This window comes from Microcaecilia unicolor, chromosome 8 (genome assembly GCF_901765095.1).
Source record: "Microcaecilia unicolor chromosome 8, aMicUni1.1, whole genome shotgun sequence".
Lineage (NCBI taxonomy): Eukaryota > Metazoa > Chordata > Amphibia > Gymnophiona > Siphonopidae > Microcaecilia > Microcaecilia unicolor.
This window is the reverse complement of record NC_044038.1, coordinates 85,955,623-85,977,408: the sequence shown is the minus strand read 5'-3', so window position 1 is coordinate 85,977,408 and position 21,786 is coordinate 85,955,623. Positions and strand designations below refer to the sequence as shown.

The window sequence follows — 21,786 nt, the reverse complement described above, 5'->3', positions numbered from 1 at the left end:
AGGTATATAAAATAATGAGTGGAGTGGAACAGGTGGATGTGAAGCGTCGTTTCACGCTTTCCAAAAATACTAGGACTAGGGGGCATGCGATTAAACTACAGTGTAGTAAATTTAAAACAAATCGGAGAAAATTTTTCTTCACCCAAAGTGTAATTAAACTCTGGAATTCATTGCCGGAAAATATGGTGAAGGCGGTTAGCTTAGCAGAGTTTAAAAAGGGGTGGGACGGTTTCCTAAAGGACGAGTCCTTAAACCGATACTAAATGGACTTGGAAAAATCCAAAATCCCAGGAATAACACGTATATAATGTTTGTACGTTTGGGAAGCTTGCCAGGTGCCCTTGGCCTGGATTGGCCGCTGTCGTGGACAAGATCCTGGGCTCGATGGACCCTTGGTCTTTTCCCAGTATGGCATTACTTATGTACTTATGTAAGTGCTGGCTGAAGTGTACTCTAAGATTCTATCAAATCTAATTGGTTTGAGAAGGAGGTTTAAAAGTGAAAAGCTTCACTGAAGTTTTGAATAAACAATTATTTGAAAGAGAAAGGTTATTACACTGCAGTTAGGTGGCAGTGTGCATGCAGTACAGCTGGAAGTTATATTAATCTCAGGGAATTTTGTGCTACCAGTTGTTGAAAGGAAAATTACTCCCTACACTCCTTTTATTTAAATTGACAGCGGGAGGGAAAGTATAGGGATACAGAATTATCCATTTCTTTGTATTGGGTATTTAGCTGGGGAAAATCAATTATCCCTGAGAGCTGCTAGTGTCATTTACCAGTGCCACTATATAGTTAGGGTGTAGGGTTTTTCTTCTTTGAGTTGATTAAAGCCTAGAGTAGTAGGTACCCTGAGGTGTTTCTGGTTCCGGACAGCTTCATACATGTAAACATCACAAACAACACGGTACCCAACGATAAAAGAAAGAAGAAGAAAGAAGATAATGCAAGAAAGCTGGAAAAGAGTATCCTTTAAAACATCATTGAAAGCACAGTGAGAAAGGAGTCATAAGAGACTTGATAAAGAGAGCAAAATAAAAACATGGACCTATACTTACCTTAAAGTTGTCCTGAAGAGGTACCTAGGGAAAAAAAACACAAAGAATCAATTCTTGAAAGTTGGCACATTTTAGACATTATTTGTTTTAAGGTTACATGCATGTTTATATATTATAAAGTTGTGCAGGAGTCAAATGAATACTTTTCTGATTTGTTACATTTGTACTCCGCGCTTTCCCACTCATGGCAGGCTCAATGAGGCTTACATATTGTATACAGGTACTTATTTGTACCTGGGGCAATGGAGGGTTAAGTGACTTGCCCAGAGTCACAAGGAGCTGCCTGTGCCTGAAGTAGGAATCGAACTCAGTTCCTCAGGACCAAAGTCCACCACCTTAACCACTAGGCCACTCCTCCACTGTCATGTTCAGTATTGGAGAAGGGGATAATTATCTGACAAGAAACCAAACCACTGTCAGATTCAGAGAAAGTTTGTTTGTTTACCAGTGTTGTACAAATTGACTAATTTCAAAAGCGAAACAAAGATACGTATCTGATAGTAGTTGCACACTTCCGCTGATAAAGTGATCCTGTGCAAAAGTAAAGAGACAATTGTTAATAGTCACAGTTCTTAAATCAGGAAAAAAATTAAGAGTTATTGATAGAAGGAAAAAACATAGTATTTTAAGTGACTAAGGGTAATATTTAGTGTCTGTTATAATTCCTTAAATTGTTGAGTTAAAAATTGTTTTGAATAAAGAAACTTTTAAATCAATTCCATCTCCCTAATTTTATTTGAATCCTCTCTCTGCTTCTGGGGAATGTGTCCGTGCCACCCGGTCAACACTACCTAACAACTGAACTAGAACACATTTGGTATTCCAGCTTCACCCAGGAGTGGGGGAGGGGATTACAATAGTTGGGAGCTTCTTTGACCCATTAGGGCTAGAGATGCTGAACACGACCGAAAACACATTTTCAAAACTGACATTTCTTTTTCAGCTGGTTCACATACTTGTTTTAATAGAAATATGTCAATGCACATTAGAACTTTAATACATGCAAACTGATTATGTAAACAATTCATTGGTTTATGGGTGTACAACTGATTCGGCACACACAAAAATCGTCTAAGGTGCCCAAACCAGCTGAAAGCACATCCTTAATAAAAGCAGTTTAAATAAACACTTCGGACATCCCAATAACAAGCTGAGGGTCCTGCTAAATATCCATATTATGTTTTAAACTTCCATATTAGGACCAAAAATGTAATAAGCCTCTACCAATTCAAACGTTCTACCTCTCACTGCTGCTTACAGTTACTTACCACCCACCAGTACGTTTGCACGCCGACTGACTAGGCTAAGACAGACTTCCTGTTTCTTCACGATCTAACCTACCTAACCCTCCTCCCAAGCGCTTTTATTAACGTACCCTTCCCTACCCACTACGGAAGCCTGCTGGGTCAGGTGCTAGCTAGAGAGGCCAGATTGGATACGTCCTGTCGCTGCATCAGCGCAGCTGCGTTCGTTCTCCATCTTGGATAGTAGTTGCAGTCAAATCTCCACAATATCGGGAAGAAAAATACCTAAAAATACGCAGGGATAAAGAGTACTTCCTCCCTCAAATATAAAAAAGGAGAAAAATAGTATTAAGCAAATAAAAGCACTAGTACGACTGAGGACACTTTTCCAGGTTGAAAAAAACATTGGAGACTTACTCCCTTCTTACCTCGTCTGGCCGGCAGGGGCGCAGGCGTGCCCCGGGCACCCAGAGTCAAGGCGAAGGGAAACAAAAAAAAAAAAAAAAAGAGGGCCGTTATCGAACAATTCGGCTGGCGCTCATTTTTTGTTTGGTTTTTTTTTTGCCTCACTGGTCAACCGCTGCCCATTTTTTCCCCTCACAAAACAAACACTTAAATGCTTTGTTTTCTCTGTTTACAGCGTCACGGGTTATATCTGCCGCCAGTGCGAATAATTAAAAATAATAATCCATCTTCTCGCTTCCGCCCCGCTTCTTCTCCCAGCTGCTGTCCCTCCGTCGCTTCGCGTGCACTGCTCGGGCTCTGCTGCGTACTGTCTTGCGCCCACGTCCCGGCTGCTGTCCCCAGTCTCCTTGCGCGGCCAGACTTTACGGTGTGGCGTCTCACGCTTAGCTGTTGTATCCTTGCTCGCGGTCTCCTACGCTCTCACCCTCCCTTCGTCCTGCGTCTAGGCCTCCGCCGGGAACAAGGAAGGGAAGGATTTCGCGTCCGTTTGGGCTCGCTGGGCTGCCGCGCATCTCTTTCCCCTTTCTCTGGTCTCCACACTGTTGTCTGTGTCTCCTCCTCACGTGTCCCGGCTGAGGCGGCGGGAGGTGGGGAAGGAGTCTCCTCACATGACCCGTGTGTTTGTCCCCGTGATCAACAGCGCTCCCGTGTCTCTAGGCCTAACTGCGGCGGTGGTGGTTAGTTTCCTCAAAGAGGATTTGACCCAGAGTTGACAGAGCCGAAGAGAGACTGAGAGATTGGGCCCCGTGCGCCGCCACCGTCGCCTTCCTCCTTCCCTCCCCCATCCCTTCCCTTCTTCCTTTCCTTCGTCTCCGATGGATATGCTGGATCCTGGCCTGGACACTGACACCAGGTAAGCGATGGAAGCAGTAGCGGCAGCGCTGACCATGTTGGGAGAGAAGTAGTCTTCAGGCTCCGGACTGTAGGAACTATTAGTCGTTCAGAACCGGGACTTGGGCCGGAAGGCCACACAAAATGGAGGACTGGGAGAGAACAACCGGGGACTGGCAGAGAGATGTCTGGGGCAGAGAGAGAGAGGGGGAGGAATATTTAATAGTGTAACAACGATCCGGACAACATAGGCCAGCGGGTACCTGAAGTATTGAACAATTTTTTTTTATGTTTTCCGGGGAGGGGTCATTTATGTGGAGTTTAATCCATACCCCCCATCGCTTTGAAAAGATGCCCGAGATAGCGATGTAAATATAAAGGTACAATCATAAATATACGGAGAGCAGATAAAGTATAGTTGCTATATATGAAAATAGGGTACAGAGCCAGCAAAGAGGAGAAATAACACGTGTGAAATTATCTTTGGAAAAAAAAATGGAAGAATGTAACTCCAGACAGCGAATCTGAGAGCGCACAAAATCTAATGTAAAAAACACAATAGAATTCACATGGCTGTAGAAACTCAGCCAGGGAATAGGACGTAAAAGAGGGCAGAGGGGAAGATAATTACAAATAATTACAAGTACAGTTAAGTAAGAGGTTGCACGGACCTAGCCAAGGGAAGAAGGATTTAGATTGCATGCATGCAAACATTGCTTTCGAATATTTTGAATGTCCTAAATTGTTCTTAAAACTGTTTGCTCATATATGTTTGCATAATAACAGGGTTACTTTGTAAGTCTATGTGCTTTGAAAATGAGCACCATGGTGTTATGTTAATATTGTTAAGCCTGGGTCCATAAGGTTGTTCCTACCTCCACGATTCAAGTGTAAGAAGCAAGCACCATAGGGTCTTTGTGTCCAGAAGCCTATCTCGGACAATGTTTAATCCAGCAGGATGCTGAAGAGTAGATCCATTTTCCTTTAGCTTCATGTACAAGCTGTGGCTTTCTCAATTTTACATGGATAACAGATTGTAAACACAAGTTTTCACCAAGAGCTTGTCCAAATACATTTTAAACCCAGTTATGTTAACAGCCATGCCCACATCCTCGGGTAATATAGTCCCAAGCTTAATTATGTTGAATGAAAACATTTTATTTGTTTTAAACATGCCACGTAAGAGTTTCATAGAATGTTCCTTAGCATAATGCTCTGACTACTAAAGAAGAGGGCCATAAAAGAGGCATTTGTTGATTTTTATAAAACTCTAAAGGGTATTGTCATGTGGAAAGAAGGGAGGAGTTTTTTAGGGAGTTGGAGCTCCCCCACTCTTTCTCAGGCTCAACTGTACAGTCTTAATGTGCCAATCACTGGGCCTGAGATACAGCAAGCATTGAAGCGCCTCAAACTAGTGAAAGCTCCGGGGCCGGATGGGCTGGGCCCGGAATACTATAAAATACTAGGTCATCATATTGCTGGCCCCTGTCAGTCAGTCTGTACCAGAGCCGGTGATGGGAGGTGGGACTGGTGGTTGGGAGGCGGGAAATACTGCTGGGCAGACTTATATGGTCTGTGCCTGAAAAGGACAGGTACAAATTCAAGGTAAGGTATACACATATGAGTTTGTCTTGGGCAGACTGGATGGACCATGCAGGTCTTTTTCTGCCATCATCTACTATGTTACTATAATTTGAAAGGGATCTATTTATTTATTTATTTTCTTGATGCAATATGACATCTTAACTAAGATATTCAGGTAGCATTGCCACAGATTGCAGGAAACAAACTGCTGACTGACAATACATTTTAGTGAGATTGAAACTATTATAATGTTTTATCTCGGATGGAACAGGAACAACTACAAATTTCAGTAGAAAAATGCTCTTTCTTTTTGAGTCAGACTGTTTAGAAATGAAACACACATAAGGTAAGAATTCCTGTATTTAGGAAAATGAAACGTTGCTATTTCCATCTGTTGAACTCAAGGAATTTGTATTACTACTACTACTACTTATCATTTCTATAGCGCTACAAGGCATACGCAGCGCTGTACACCTGAAAGGCTTTGTTTTGGTGGAGGAACTTCTTTAGAACTTCCAGTGACATACCTACATTAACATCGCCATTCTCCAAGGAGCAGTCAAGTGTAAACATAGAGAGGTCTAATACAGCCAGAAGAAGAGGTAGGAGAGCACCAAAACCCCTTCTCCCCCCCCCCCCCCCCCCCCCCACTGGAGGCTATAAGGACTTGGCAAATACTTACGGGACTGTGGAGGAGGGATGTGGCTATCTATGGGGTCTGCAATGCTGCCCATTAATTTTAATACTGGGGGCTCTTTGCCTAGGAAAGATAGGCATGTGCGACTATACATGCATAGAAAGGATGTCTTGCATGTTTTGAAAGCCACCGTTGGTGTTTTCTTGTTATTGTGAGATACCGTGAGCAGGGTCTGGATACTATTCTGCACCTGATCATCAGGCTGTTGTGAGGTTTCTTTGGCAAACCTGATTAGATCTGAAGGCACTCTGATTGAGAAATGTTGCTGTATCATATTCCCTCTGTTCTAAAAGCTAGAGAGCCATGGAATCGGAGGTAGGGTATTATTATGGATTAAGAACTGGTTGAAAGATAGGAAGCAGAGAGTAGGATTGCGTGGCCAGTATTCTCAGTGGAGGAGGGTAGTTAGTGGGGTCCCGCAGGGGTCTGTGCTGGGTCCATTGCTTTTTAATGTATTTATAAATGACCTAGAGATGGGAATAACTAGTGAGGTAATTAAATTCGCCGATGACACAAAATTATTCAGGGTCGTCAAGTCGCAGGAGGAATGTGAACGATTACAGGAGGACCTTGCGAGACTGGGAGAATGGGCGTGCAAGTGGCAGATGAAGTTCAATGTTGACAAGTGCAAAGTGATGCATGTGGGTAAGAGGAACCCGAATTATAGCTACGTCTTGCAAGGTTCCGCGTTAGGAGTTACGGATCAAGAAAGGGATCTGGGTGTCGTCGTCGATGATACGCTGAAACCTTCTGCTCAGTGTGCTGCTGCGGCTAGGAAAGCGAATAGAATGTTGGGTGTTATTAGGAAGGGTATGGAGTCCAGGTGTGCGGATGTTATAATGCCGTTGTATCGCTCCATGGTGCGACCGCACCTGGAGTATTGTGTTCAGTACTGGTCTCCGTATCTCAAAAAAGATATAGTAGAATTGGAAAAGGTACAGCGAAGGGCGACGAAAATGATAGTGGGGATGGGACGACTTTCCTATGAAGAGAGGCTGAGAAGGCTAGGGCTTTTCAGCTTGGTGAAGAGACGGCTGAGGGAAGATATGATAGAAGTGTATAAAATAATGAGTGGAATGGATCGGGTGGATGTGAAGCGACTGTTCACGCTATCCAAAAATACTAGGACTAGAGGGCATGAGTTGAAGCTACAGTGTGGTAAATTTAAAACGAATCGGAGAAAATTTTTCTTCACCCAACGTGTAATTAGACTCTGGAATTCGTTGCCGGAGAACGTGGTACGGGCGGTTAGCTTGACGGAGTTTAAAAGGGGTTAGATAGATTCCTAAAGGACAAGTCCATAGACCGCTATTAAATGGACTTGGAAAAATTCCGCATTTTTAGGTATAACTTGTCTGGAATGTTTTTACGTTTGGGGAGCGTGCCAGGTGCCCTTGACCTGGATTGGCCACTGTCGGTGACAGGATGCTGGGCTAGATGGACCTTTGGTCTTTCCCAGTATGGCACTACTTATGTACTAACCTGTTTAGCCTTTCTTTATAGAAAAGGCATTTCGTTTCTTTGGTCACTTTTGCTGCTCTGTACCTTTTCTTGTTTCACTATCTTTTATATATATAGATATTTTTTGAGATGATCCATAGGTGTTTGACCCGGATATTTAGGGATGCTAAAGTGGGCAGGGTAACAGCTATGTCAGCAGTAAATGCACAGTGCAGGCACTTCTGAACACAGCAGGGAAGAACCCCTTCACTGTGTTGCTCTGGTGAAACTGCACCACCTACCCCTCCTGCCAGCACCTTTGTTACTGATGGTAATCTGCACACTGAAGGAGGAATTCTATAAATGGCACTCAAAAATAAGTGCCAGAAAAAAATCGGTGCTAAGCACTATTCTATAAGAGGTGTCCACCCATGGGCGTAGTTTGACAGTTTCATGGTGGGGGGGGCGTGGCACACTAGCATATTAGCATATTCATTTGTGTATATACATCTTACACATATTCATTATAGTTATTCAAAACACACACACAAGCCTAGAACACTGAAATATATATATGACCACAAAAAAACATTCAGACAAAAACTGAAATGGAGACCCCCGTTTTCCCCTTCACCTAAGAAAGCCAGACTCTACAAGCAGGGCAATACTGGTAAGAGAGAAACAAATGTTTTTTTTTCTCCTGTACTCTGCAAAATACAAAACTAAAAAATAAAAATGTACATTTCACAAAGCAGGCACATCTCAATCTTTAAAAAATATTAAATAAAAATATATTTTTCTACTTTTGAGCATTTTTATTTTTCTGATTGGGCTGGTCCCACTCTCTTCCACTTTCCATGTGTCAGTCTTCTGAATTTTTTTCCAGGTTGGCTTTTCCCTTTCTTCTCTCTCTTGTCTTCCTTTCCCATTCAATCACCAATAAGTCCCACTCATCTTCTGCTCTGTTCCCCTTTCCCCCACACCCCTAGTCCCATCCATCTTCTGCTCCCTCCCTCCCACCCACCCCCTAGTCCAGGGGTAGGCAGCTCCGGTCCTCGAGAGCCGCAGGCAGGTCAGGTTTTCAGGATATCCACAATGAATATGCAGGAGATAGATTTGCAAGCACTGCCTCCATGGTATGCAAATCTATCTCCTGCATATTCATTGTGGATATCCTGAAAACCTGACCTGCCTGCGACTCTCGAGGACCGGAGTTGCCTACCCCTGCCCTAGTCCCATCCCTTCTACTTTCTTGGTGGCTGTTACTTCAGCTCGTAGAGTCAGTGAGCTCCAAGCCTTGGTAGTTCATGCACCTTATATTAAATTTCACCATAACAGAGTAGTCCTCCGCACTCACCCTAAATTCTTGCCAAAGGTGGTGTCGGAGTTTCATCTGAACCAGTCAATTGTCTTGCCAGCATTTTTTCCTCGTCATACCCACCCTAGTGAAGACAAGTTGCACACCTTGGACTGTAAGAGAGCATTGGCCTTTTACGTGGAGCGGACTAAGCCCTACAGACAGTTCGCCTAATCGTTTGTTTCTTCGATCCCAACAGGAGGGGAGTTGCCATCGGAAAATGCACCATTTCTAATTGCCTGGCGGATTGCATTTCCTTCACTTATGCCCAAGCTGGGCTGACTTTGGAGGGCTATGTCACGACTCATAATGTTAGAGCCATGGCTGCGTCAGTGGCTCACTTAGCCTCCTTTGAGGAGATTTGCAAGGCTTCAACGTGGTCATCAGTCCACACATTCACATCTCACTACTGCCTTCAGCAGGATACCCGATGCGACAGTCGGTTTGGGCAGTCGGTTTGGGCAGTCGGTGCTGTAGAGTCTGTTCGGGGTTTAGAATCCAACTCCACCCTCCTAGGCCCATTTCTGTTTTGTTCCTGGCTGCACTCTCACTTAACTTAGATTGACCTGAAAAGAAACACAGCTATGTCCTCGCCGTTGTGAGGCCCAATTGACCAATGTTCTTTATTTTGAGTGAGCCTGGGGGCTAGGGATACCCCACATGTAAGAATATTAGAGCCTGCTTGTCCTCGGAGAAAATGAAGTTACATAACTGTAGCAGGTATTTTCTGAGGACAGCAGGCTCAATATTCTTACAACCCTCCCTCCTCCTCGTTGGAGTTAATTTACATTTATCTTGTTTTGCTTTTTATTAAACTGATTGCTGCACGTTCGCGTCGCGGGCGGGAAGCCGTCCACGCATGCGCGGTGGGTCGGCCCACGCGATGGAACGATCAAGAAGGTTCCAGAGCTTTGAAGTCGCGGATGACGACCCACATGTAAGAATATTGAGCCTGCTGTCCTCGGAGAATACCTGCTACAGGTATGTATCTTCATTTTGCCCCCCCCCCCCCCCCCCCCAGGCTCTCTCTCTGGCTATAGCCAGCTCTGCAATTTTGAGGGGGGGTGCAGAGGTGTACCGGGGAGAGAGCCTGTTGTTAAAACATTTACCAGCACACCACTGTCTAGCGCCCACCCATCCAACCTGTTGGCCCACCCAAAAATTGCCTTCTGGCTACGCCACTGATAACTCTGTTGCTTTATTCTCTGTGGCATTGGTGGTGGTAAATTGTCAGGGAATTGGCTACAGTTAAAGAAGCATCCAGGATTGCCCAATTCCTTCTTGAGGTTGTTGATGTCATCTTTCATAGCTGATATTTGGAGACAGATGGGGCATGCTAGGATTCAGATGGTTTGCCTTAGGACTAAAGCCCAACATGTATTGCATTGAATGAAGGTCATATTGATGTGATTCACAAGTGTGAAAAGGTGAACTGTGTTGAGGGATATGAATGAGTAGGATTGACCAAGTAGGGTATATTGAAGATACTTGTCTCTTGATTTTCCTATATAGGGAGAGTTAACCCAAGGGTCAGTAGGGAGGGACTATACAGTCAGGATAGGGAGGGACTATAAGGAGGAAGATGGAGATATAGCAACTTTTAGAGGCCAGAACCCTCCTCAAGTGGAAATAAAGGGAGGTTTTTGGGTCTTTTTTTTTTTTTCTTTATAGGATAGATGGAGGTAAGGTTAGCAGATTATCAAGGAGGTATTAAGAGAAAGACCACAGGTGAGATCAGATTAGAATGTGTGATTCAAACCAAAAATAATCTGAATATTAAAAGCTTCCGTAGCGCCCCTCTGGACCGGGCCAGAATGCAACTAATGGGTTGTGCACACCTTCCAGCAGGTGGATACTGAAAACTCTGACTCTAGAGAGAGCCAATAAGAGCCCTGACTAACTGTAGCTAGACCCAATATTATCAGTCTCCAGCAGGTGGAAGGTGATGATCCCTTTCAGTCTCTCTCTCTATTTCTTTTTCTTCTGTAATTTTTAAATAACGTGTATTTATTTTTTTTTATTTACTGTATTTACTGCCTTTTTGACGGAATTCACTCAAGGCGGTGTACAGTAAGAATATGCAGTAAAAATATTCGACCAATACAAAGTATGGCATGGTATACTACTTGCAATGACAACACAATATGTACTAGAACATTATAATTGGTAGTGAAGGGTAAGGCAAACTTGTAAGATATAGATGAGTAAGAAAGTAGGAAGAATTAGATAGTAAGGTGATTTTGAAGAAAGTTGCACGTGAGGTCAGAGAGATGGTTAAATATTATCTCAGCTAGGGTAGGAGTGGCTAAACATGTCCCGCTGCAGTATGTGCAGCCACAGTCAATTCTTGTGTGTGTGAGTGAGACTAACAAGTTAGTTACTTCTTCCGTTAAAGGCTTGGTTGAAGAGCCAAGCTTTCACCTGCTTCCTGAAGTAGAAGTAGTCTTGTGTTAAGCGGAGCCTTTCAGGCAATGCATTCCAGGGTGTGGGGGCTACTCCGGAGAAGGCTCGCTTGCGGGTATCACATCTTGTAATGTCTTTTGGAGAGGGTGTAGTTAGTGAAAGTCCTTGGGAGGACCTTAGTGTCCTTGGCGGTGTGTGGAGGATCATCCTATTCTTCAGGAACTCGGGGCCATTTCCTTTCAGGACCTTGAAGATCAGACATAGAGTTTTAAATTTAGCTATGTATTGTACTGGTAGCAAATTAATTTTTTTTTACAAAAATGGTGTGATGTGGTCACGTCGCTTGTAACATTCTGTGAGTATTGCTGCTGCATTCTGAATCGACTGGAGCTGGTGCAGGCCCTTTGTAGTCAGACCATTGTATAGTGCATTGCAGTAATCCAGTCTTGATGTTACCATGGCATGCACAACTGGGATAAGATTTACCTTCTCGATGTAAGGTGAGAGGCAGCATAGCTGTCGCAAATAGTAGAAGCAGTTCTTGAAGGTTGCTTGGATTTGGGGGATCAGAGTAAGTGTTGAATCTAACTGTATTCCAAGGTTCCTGACTTGTGATTTGAGGGGGAGTTCATACTTCCCAAAAGGGATTTTGATGTCAGGTATGTATCCATTTGTGTTAGGGACCCAGAGAAGCTCGGTTTTACTTGGGTTCAGGCAAAGTTTGTTGTGTTTAGCCCATTCTTGATGTTAGGTAATCAGTTTATTCAAGGCTGTAGGTAAGTCAGGTTGAATGGGTAGATGTAGAACTGAGTGTCCATTGACCGAATCAGCTCAGCTAGTGGCTTGAGGTAGATATTGAACAGAATAGGTGACAGTATCGATCCTTGTGGTACCCCGCAGGTCAGTGTCTGTGGTGGTGGTGAGTTGCTGCCAATCATTATGGATTGTTGCCTGTCTGATAGGATCTGAACCAGGCAAGTACTGTTCCATTGATACCTGTTTCTGTCAGTCGTGCAAGCAAGATATCATGATCCACAGTGTCAAAAGCTGCTGAGATATAATCTAGCAGTACTAACATCGAGGCAAATCCCTTGTCTCGGTTTCTGTGAAGATCATCTAGCAGGTATACGAGGACCGTTTCTGTTCCATAACCAGGTCTGCATCCAGATTGACATGGATTTATCCAGTTACTCTTTTCTAGCCATTCATTAAGTTGAACACAGACTGTTTGTTCTATGAGTTTCCCTAGAAACGGGTTGTTGGATACTGGCCTGTAACTTTCAAGTTTGTCCTGGTCAAGGTTGGTTTTCTTCAGCAGAGGGCGAACCACTGCCCTTTTTAATGCTGTTGGTAGTTGCCCATTAGAGAGGTGTTCACAATTTTTGTGGCGCCTTCTATAAGGCCCATACTTGCCTGCTGCATCTTTGATGGGCAGGGATCGAGGGAGCAGGTAGTTGGTCGAAGGTCTCTTAGGATTTTGTCAAGGCTCTCCTCTGTCATTAGGTTTAAAAGTGTTTCGTCTGTCTCTGTTAGTAGGGGGCGAGTTTGTGGACCCCTGGTTGACTGGTTGGGCACTGGGTGGGATTGCCTGTAAATCCTGGTGGAGACTTTTAATTTTGTTGGCAAAGTATGCAGCAAAATCATTGCAATTCAGTTTAGACTGGGCAGGCTGGTTTTGTTGTGGGGGTTGCAGTAGGCTGTTCACTATACTGAACAGCTGCTTGGTTGAATTGGCAGCCTGTGCAATTCATTGAGAGAAATACTGTTTTTTGGTTGCTGTTAAGGCTTGGCGGTACTTTGCCATGTGCTTCCTGCAGTTTAGCCTGTCTTCATCCTGGTGAGATTTGCGCCTTCTCCTTTCCTGTTTTCATCCTTTGCGTTTAAGGATCTGAAGTTCTGGAGAAAACCAAGGTGAGCGTTTGTGAGTGGGGTATAAGACCTTTTTTAGTGGTGCTGTTTTCTCTAAGGTCTTGGCTAGGTGTATATTCCAGATGTCAATTTGTTATGCCACTGTTGTCTTTTCATCTATATGCGGATAGTCCAAGGCCTCTAGGAAAATCTCAGTGGTCAACTTTTTTTTGTCTCTGATTTCCTTCCAAACTCTGGGAGGTGCCATTTGTTTCAGGTGGTCATTTAGGGAGAATTTAATTAGAAAATGGTCTGACCATGATAGGGGTGTTATTTCTTTAAATATTTCTCTCATTTGGTGTTTTAAATTTTAGTTCTTCTGTGTCCCAGTGTCTCTTGCTGTGTCTGGAGGCTGATATCTGCGGGAGTCTCTCTAAGCCTCGGGGATGTCACATTCGGGTGGCCAGGTCCCTCCCCCCCTTTCTCTCTTGGTCTCCCTAGTTGTGTAGTTTCCTGCAGGTTGTCAACCAGCCTTCAACTTTTCGAGGGAAGAGTGATTTAGGCTTTGGGAAAGGCAGCTGCTGAAAAAAAAAAAAGTACACTTGAGCTAAAGGCAGTGTCATTCCCAGGCGCGAACGAGCAAAGTGGCTTTGTGCCTGCCTCAGTCGGTGGCAGCTTTTTCTTTTCTCTTTTCAGTTATTAAAAAAAAAAAAAGACCGTGCCATCGTTTTCACTCAGTGCCATGGCTGAGAAACTTAAGCGGTGTTCAGTATGTCTCCTGTGTGGTTTCATGCCTGCTGGGGTTTGCAAATTCTGTATGGCAGTGGATGGTGCAGTAGATTCCGATTCCTCCTGAGTTGTTTCTGTAGCACTGGCGGCAGCTGTGGTTTTCAGGGATTTGGGTGGCTTGGAGGCAGCGCCAGTGTACAGAGTGGCAGGAAACGCCACCATCTTGTCTTATTCTGTGCCGACTGACAGAACTGCTCCTGTACAGCCACTGCCGTTGAACTGGATGATTTAGCCTTTTCTGTGCCTTCAGGGTCCTCAGAAGGCGGCTTCCTGCCTGAGTTTGTTTTACAGATGTATAAGCAGAAGTCTAATCCCCTTTCAGCTCCTTTGAGGGAGAATATAAAGCAGCAGGCCCTGCCTACAAAGCGTCCCAGGGGGGCCTGGGACTTGGAGGAGGATCTGGTATCTGATCCAGATCAGGACATGCCCTCTTTTGATGGGCCTGACTATTTTGGGGGAGGAGATGCTTTCTGAGGACCCAAGCATGTTGGAACGGGGGGGGGGGGGGGGGACGGACCCCCTCGCTTCCAGGAGAGGATCCTTCTGTGGTTTGTATTTTCCACAAGTAAGATTTGCAATATCTTATTTCTTTGGTGGCTTCTACTTTGCATTTTAAGGAGGACCAGTCCCCAGTCATGGAGAACCTTAAGGTGGTTCTTCTAGTGAAAGTTATTAGACATCCAGGTAAGACGTTTCCTGTGCATCAAGACATTTGAGATATAATTCAAGCTCAGTGGGATGCCCCAGACTTTCCCTTTTGGCTTGCTAGATCAGTGGATTGAACTGTATCCTGTTCCAGATGCTGACAAGGACCTTGTTAAACCCCCTGTAGTGGATGCTGTTGTCTCAGCGGTTACTAAGAGGAATATGGTCCCGGTGGACGAGGGTACGACTCTGAAGGATGTTCAGGGTAGGTGTATTGAAGCCCTTTTAAAGAGCAGTTTTGATGTCTCTGCCTTGGCGGTTCAAACAGCCAACTGTGGTTCCTTGGTGGCTAGGACATGCTTCTGCTAGTCTGAGCAGAGTTTCAGATGATCTGACTTTAATGGATGCTGAAGTGGCAAAGCTTGAGATGGGCTGTGCCTTTTTGGCAGATTCTTTGTATGTTTTGCTAACAGCTTGAGTTTGGCCGCTAGATGCTCGCTGTGGCTGCAGAGTTGGTCCGCGGACGCGGCTTCTAAGTCAAAGTTGAGTAAGTTTCTGTTCTATGGTTCTCTTCTTTTCAGGGAAGAGTTAGACAAGTTGGTTCAGAGTCTAGGAGAGACTAAAGTCGTTCTCCGCTCCCTGCTGGGGGGGGGGGGGGGGGGGGGGGAGATTTTCACAGATATAGGCCAGGGCGAGTGTTTCTGGCTCAGAGATCTTGTTTTTTTCAGAAGACTCAATCTTTTATGGGGACCCACAGAGGGACAGGGACTTGGGAGCTTCCTTTCAATCCCCCTCCCATCCTGCCCAATGAAGGTTTATGGGTCCAGCCTCTAATTCCTGTGTGAGCTCAGTTAACACACTTCTATTGGAGGTGGGCCCAGATTACCTCCGATCAGTGGGTGCTAGAGGTTATTCGAGACGGGTACCCCTTAGAATTCGTGTGGCATCTTCTAGACGTCTTTTTGGAGTCTCCTTGTTGCTGTTGTCTCGAGGTGGGTGTGATTCGGGGTACTAAACAGATTTCTCGAGTTACAGGCTATTTGCCCAGTACCTTCCATAGAGTTCACACAGGGTCATTATTTCATTTATTTTGTCATCCTGAAGAAGGAGGGGTCATTCAGTCCAATTCTAGACCTCAAGGTGGTCAGTTGGGCCCTCAAGGTTTCCGCCATTCGTATGAAGACCCTTTGGTTGGTCATAGTGGCGGTCAGGTCCGGAGAGTTCTTGATGGAAGCTTACTTGCATATCACTGTTCGGCCGATGCATCAGCGTTTTCTGCTGTTTGTGGTTTTGGGCAGGCATTACCAGTTTCGGGCTCTTCTTTTTGGACTTGCTACAGCTCCTCACACTTTCACAAAGGTGATAGTGGTAGTGGCTGCAGCTGTCCGGGAGGAAGGCATTTTAGTTCATCCCTGCCTGGACAGTTGGCTGATCAGTGCAAAGTCTTATCAAGAAATTGTACAGGTCACGGATTGAGTGGTACAGTTTCTGCAATCTCTGGGTTGGGTGGTTAATTTCTAAAGAGCAGCCTAGTTCTGTCTGTCACTCGACTATCTGGGGGTTTCCTTCGACACGGTTCAAGGCTGAGTCTTTCTCCCTCAGAGCAGGATTCGCAAGTTGCAGGCCAAGATTCAGGCATTCCTTTGCAGGTAGGTCCCCTGTGCAAGGGATTATCTTTAAGTGTTGGACTCTATGGCGGCAACTATAGAGGCAGTACTGTGGGCCAGGGCGCACACGAGGCCTCTACAACAGTCTCTGCTGTCCAGATGGTCTCCCCTTCTAGTAAAATTACCTTTGAGAACTTGGGAGCGCAGCAGCTTGCATTGGTGGCTTTGGATGCCCAGCTTAACCAGGGGAATGCCTCTGGATCTGCCACAGTGGACAGTAGTCACAATGGATGCCAGTCTCAAAGGTTGGGAAGCTCACTTTCCTTGTCATCAAGCAGATGAATCCATTACGAATGGGTTGTGTCCATCAACCAGCAGGGGGAGATAGAGAGCACTGAAAAACCATAGTGCCTCATGGCCAGCTAGCTCCATCTGCCTCTTCAGTATTCTCTATCTCCCCAGCAGGGTAGACGCAGCTTATTCAGCTCCTTAAAAAAAAAAAAAAAATCTGCCTGGGGTGGCTCTTGTGCTTTGGCCATTGGTAGCAGGGGTGTTGGGGGCTATTGCAGCTCCACTTTAAAGGCACATAGGTTCGCCCTTTCCCTGCCTTACCCGGCCCCCGATGTGGATGTAAACACACAGATTTGCCCTGTCCCTGTCATTTCCCACACTCTCCTTTGTGGTTGCAGGCACCTTGGTTTGTCCTTTCCCTGCCTTTCCCACTCTACTGATCCTCTGGAGTTGGAAATTTGCCTCTAACTTTCCTCACAGCGTTAAAAAAAAAAAAAAAAAGTTGCGTCGTGCTTTGGCGCTGCGATTCCAGAAAAGAGGCTTTCTTCTGATTGTGCAGCGTGACCGGAGCTCTGGGACTCGGTCAGGTGAGGTAAGAGTGTTTTGTAGCTCCTCCGGGGAGGGCCTGCGATCGGGACGTTTTTGGCGCGAATCCTCCATTTTCGGCGATGGCTGCGGAGGTTGTTAAGCGCTGTTCCCATTGTGGCAAGCGCAGACCCGCAGCAGGGCTCTGTAAATCATGCTCTTCAGATGTCAGGGCCGGCACGAGCATGGCGAGCGATGTTTCTTCCCGCTCAGTGGAACTGGCAGCGGGTGCCATTTTGGACGAGCGACCCCCGCAGAAGCGGAGGGGTTTGAAACTGGAGGGGAGCCTTGTGTGGAGGCTAACGGGAGCTTCTATCCCTGGACTGGAACCGGGAGGCCAGGGTGAGCCCTTCTCCCCTGAGTTTGTGTTTCTGCATAAAGCATTCATGTTAAAAAGAGCTCTCCCGCAGGAGTCTCATTCTGCCCTGCTAACTGTTCCCCCTCCAGTGGAGCCCGGCCTCGGATTGCAGTCAGGTGTGTTTTCCCCTGACAGCTGGCCGCAAATCAAGCGCAGAAGGGTTAATTTCCCAGAGTGGCGCACCCCCCTTTTCCCCCCGTGGTCGGGGTGTGAGGATTCTGAGGGGTCTGGCAGGCCGTCGTGTTCTGAAGAGCCAGAGGAAGGTGCAGGATTGCCACCGGATCCAGATGATCCTTCCGCGGTGAGGATTTTCCACCGCGACGAGCTGACAGCGCTTATTTCTGATGCCTTGCAGGTCCTCTCTATTGAAGATCTTGGGAGTGGCGAAGCCTCCTCTGGTAATCTAAGGATGGCAAGTACTAAGAAGCCTGCTTGAGCCTTTCCTTTGCATGACTCCATCCAAGAGCTTATTTTGGCTCAATGGGCTGACCCCGAGGGGCCTTTGAAAGTCGCCAGGGCAATGGGGCAATTGTACCCTCTAAGTGAGGAGCATTTGGCGTGCCTAGCAGTGCCTAAAGTGGATGCCCTAGTTATAGTTGTGACAAAGAGGACTACCCTCCCAGTTGAAGGAAGAGTCGCCCTGAAAGACATGCAGGACCGACGCCTGGAATCAGCTCTGAAATGGTCCTTTGAAATTTCAGGCCTATCCTTACGGGCGTCTGCATGCAGCTGCTATGCTGCCCGAGCCTGCCTCGCTTGGTTGCAACAGGCAGTGGAACAGCCCGGGGGTGGAGCGGAGCCCCTTACTGAGGTGGCACCGCGGATGGAGTCGGCCTTGTCTTTCTTGGCTGACGCCCTTTATGATCTGGTCAGAGCTTCGGCTAAACAGATGGCTGTGGCGGTGGTGGCTTGCTGCCTTCTATGGCTACGGCATTGGGTGGCTCACATGGCCTCTAAGCAAAGGTTGGTTAAGTTGCCCTTCCAAGGCCTTCTCCTATTTGGTTAGGAGTTGAAGAAAATTGTTAAAGGCCTGGGGGATGCTAAACCCCAGCGCTTACCCAAGGATAGGCCGAGGCCTCCTTCCAAGGGTCAGGCGGTTCCCTTCTCTTACAGACCTCGCTTCCGTGAAGCTAGAAGGTACCGCCCAGGGCATTCTGCTGGGTTCACTTCTCGTGCCCGCTTTCAGCAGAGGAACTCCTTTCGTTCGGACAAGCGTTCCGCAGCGACCGGCTCAAGGCCTGGAGTTCAAGGGCGACCCTCTCAATGATGGTGCGCCGGCCCTCTCCTCGATTTCTGCAATAGGAAGACGGCTTTCCCTCTTTCTAGAGGAGTGGGTCAAGATTTCCTCAGATCAGTGGGTTTTGGACCTGATCAGAGATGGCTACAGAATAGAATTCAATGCCCCGGTAGAGCAGTCCTTGCAAGGCTTGATTCACCTAGGGGCGGTGTCCCCGGTGCCTCCCGCCGAACATGGCTCCGGCCGTTACTCCATTTACTTTGTGGTGCCGCGAAAAGGTGGGTCTTTTCGGCCCATCCTCGACTTAAAAGAAGTTAACAAGTCTCTAAGAGTGCGGCATTTTCACATGGAAACTCTGCGCTCCGTCATTGCGGCGGTACAGCCAGGAGAGTTTCTCACGTCTGTGGACCTGAAAGAAGCTTACTTGCACATTCCTATTTGGCCCCCGCACCAAAGGTTTCTTCGGTTTGCGGTGATGGGAAAACATTTCCAGTTTCGGGCCTTGCCTTTTGGCCTCGCCACAGCTCACCGAACCTTTTCCAAGGTAATGGTGGTAGTAGCTGCTTTTCTCAGGCGAGAGGGTATTCCGGTTCACCCGTACCTAGACGACTGGCTCATCAGAGCGGACTTGACAGAGGAGAGTCATCAGGTAACAGCCAGAGTGGTCTCAGTACTTCAATCTCTGGGCTGGGTCGTCAATATAGCCAAAAGTCACCTGACCCCCACCTCTCAATCTCTAGAATATTTGGGGGTCCGGTTCGACACAGCTTCGGGGTTTGCTTTTCTTCCCGAGCAAAGGCGGTGCAAGCTTCAGAACCAGGTCCGTCTATTCCTGAGGATGCCTCGCCCCCGCGCTTGGGACATTGTCCAACTGTTAGGGTCGTTGACGGCCACTTTGGAAGTGGTGCCCTGGGCGAGAGCGCACCTGAGACCTCTGCAGTATTCCCTGCTTCAATGATGGTCTCCTATTTCTCAGGATTATCAGTGCAGACTCACGTGGTTCCCTGCGGCCTGGCTCAGTATGGAGTGGTGGCTCTCAGACAGCATGCTGCGCCGAGGAATGCCGCTAGCGCTCCCCGATTGGTGCCTGGTGGTAACAGATGCCAGCCTGAAGGGCTGGAGTGCACGTTGCCGGGGAAGGCATGCCCAGGGTCTCTGGACACCCGAGGAGTCGGAGTGGTCCATCAATTGCTTGGAGTTGAAAGCGATTTTCCAGGCTCTTCTGGCTTTTCACTCGACCCTGGAAGGATTGGCTGTCAGAGTGATGTCGGACAACACGACAGCAGTGGCCTACATAAATCGACAAGGCGACAGTGCAGAGCACTGGCCGCGCAGATTTGTCACTGGGCCGAGCTACATCTGCAGTTTCTGTCAGCAGCTCACATTACAGGTCAGAGCAACGTGCAAGCCGATTATCTAAGCAGGCATCAAATCGACCCAGCAGAGTGGGAACTGGCAGACGAAGTGTTTCTTCAGATCTGTGCCAAGTGGGGGACGTCCGTAGCGGATCTTAATGGCCTCAAGCGCAAATGCCAAAGTCCCGTGCTTTTACAGCAGACGGAGAGATCCTCGCTCGGCGGGGTTGGATGCCTTTGCTCAACCCTGGCCTCAGGCCCTCCGTGGCCCTTGATAGGGCGAGTACTCCTGCAGATTCGGCTACATCAAGGAGAGGTGGTTCTCATTGCCCCAGATTGGCCCAGGAGGCCGTGGTATGCTGACCTCCGGCGGATGCTGGTGGAGGTTCCCCTTCCTTTGCCTCTGGTACCGAATCTGTTGTCACAGGGACCGGTGACCATGGAGGATGCCTGCCGCTTTGGTCTTGCGGCATGGCTATTCAGAGGGTGCAATTGAGAGAGGTTATTCCAGTAAAGTCATTTCCACTCTCCTACAGGCCCGTAAGCGTTCCACTTCCGTGGCTTATGCCAGGATTTGGCGCCAATTTGAGGCTTGGTGTGCTGTGAAAGCGATTACACCTATGGGGGCTTCTGTCTCGCCGATACTTGACTTTTTGCAGGATGGTTTACAAAAAGGCCTTGCCTATAATTCCCTGCGTGTTCAAGTGGCAGCGTTAGCATGTTTTTGAGGGAAGGTCGCTGGCCTCTCCCTGGCTGCTTATCCGGATGTGGCACGGTTTCTTAGAGGGGTGCTTCGGCTCCGTCCTCCTGTGCGGGCTCCGTGTCCGGCCTGGAATCTGGGGTTACTTTTAAAGGTCCTTCAGTGTTCGCCCTTCGAGCCTCTAAGGCAAGCTTCAGAGAAGGATGTGACCCTAAAAACGGTCTTTTTGGTGGCCATTACTTCAGCAAGACGGGTGTCTGAGCTCCAGGTGCTGTCCTGTCGAGACCCTTTTCTGCAATTCTCAGAGTCCGGAGTTATGGTACGTAGGGTGCCTTCCTTCCTGCATAAGGTGGTTCTACGTTTCACCTAAACCAGCCTATTTTCCTGCCTTCCTTTTCCAGAGAGGAGTTTCCGGAAGCCTTTGGGCAATTGCACCTCCTAGATGTGCGAAGGGCTCTGTTGCAGTATCTGCACATGTCAAATGCTTTTAGGACCTCTGATCATCTTTTTGTGCTGTTATCAGGTCTGCGCAGAGGGTCCCCAGCGTCTAAAGCCACTGTAGCCCGTTGGCTCAAGGAAACTATTTTTTCAGCCTATCTGCTGTCAGGCCAGCCTCCGCCTGAAGCCTTCAAGGCACATTCCACAAGAGCGATTTCCTCTTCTTGGGCTGAAACTGGAGCACTCTCTTCAAGAGATATGCAGTGCAGCGACATGGGCTTCTAAGCTCTGTTTTGCCCGACATTACAGGCTGGATGTGGCTGCCAGGAGAGACGCGCATTTTGGAGCACAAGTGCTGGCACATGGTGTGGCTTGTTCCCACCCTATCTAGGGATTGCTTTGATTCATCTCATTCGTAATGGATTCATCTGCTTGATGACAAGGAAGGGAAAATTAGGTTCTTACCTTCGTAATTTTCTTTCCTTTAGTCATAGCAGATGAATCCATGAGCCCTCCCTCAGTGATTCATTGTGTGATTGATGTTGTTTTATGTTCAGTTTTTCCTGTAGATATGTTCCCTCATTGGGAGAAGTTGGAAAACAGTCTGCAGGATTTCTGTTCTGTTATAGGAGGTTGAGTTCGTCCCTCCTTTGTGTTATTGCTCCTGTTTTGGGGCGTTCATCCGCTGTGAGGAAAGTTCATGTTATGCTACTTTGCGATGTCACACTGCTTTGGAAGCTTCAAATACTGAAGAGGCAGATGGAGCTAGCTGGCCATGAGGCACTGTGGTTTTTCAGTGCTCTATCTCCCCCTGCTGGTTGATGGACACAACCCATTTGTAATGGATTCATCTG

General features: G+C 47.0%; 1 protein-coding gene across 2 annotated transcripts in view; it reads left to right on the top strand.

The window, feature by feature from the left end:
- Nucleotides 1–2,819: 2,819 nt before the first annotated feature.
- USF2 (upstream transcription factor 2, c-fos interacting) overlaps nucleotides 2,820–21,786 on the top strand; it is a 344,237-nt gene continuing 325,270 nt past the window's right edge. For both annotated transcript variants that reach the window (XM_030212692.1, XM_030212691.1), the window contains exon 1: nucleotides 2,820–3,620. In XM_030212692.1, the coding sequence (XP_030068552.1) occupies nucleotides 3,583–3,620 (38 nt within the window). In that variant the 5' untranslated portion in view covers nucleotides 2,820–3,582. The remainder of the gene's footprint in view (nucleotides 3,621–21,786) is intronic.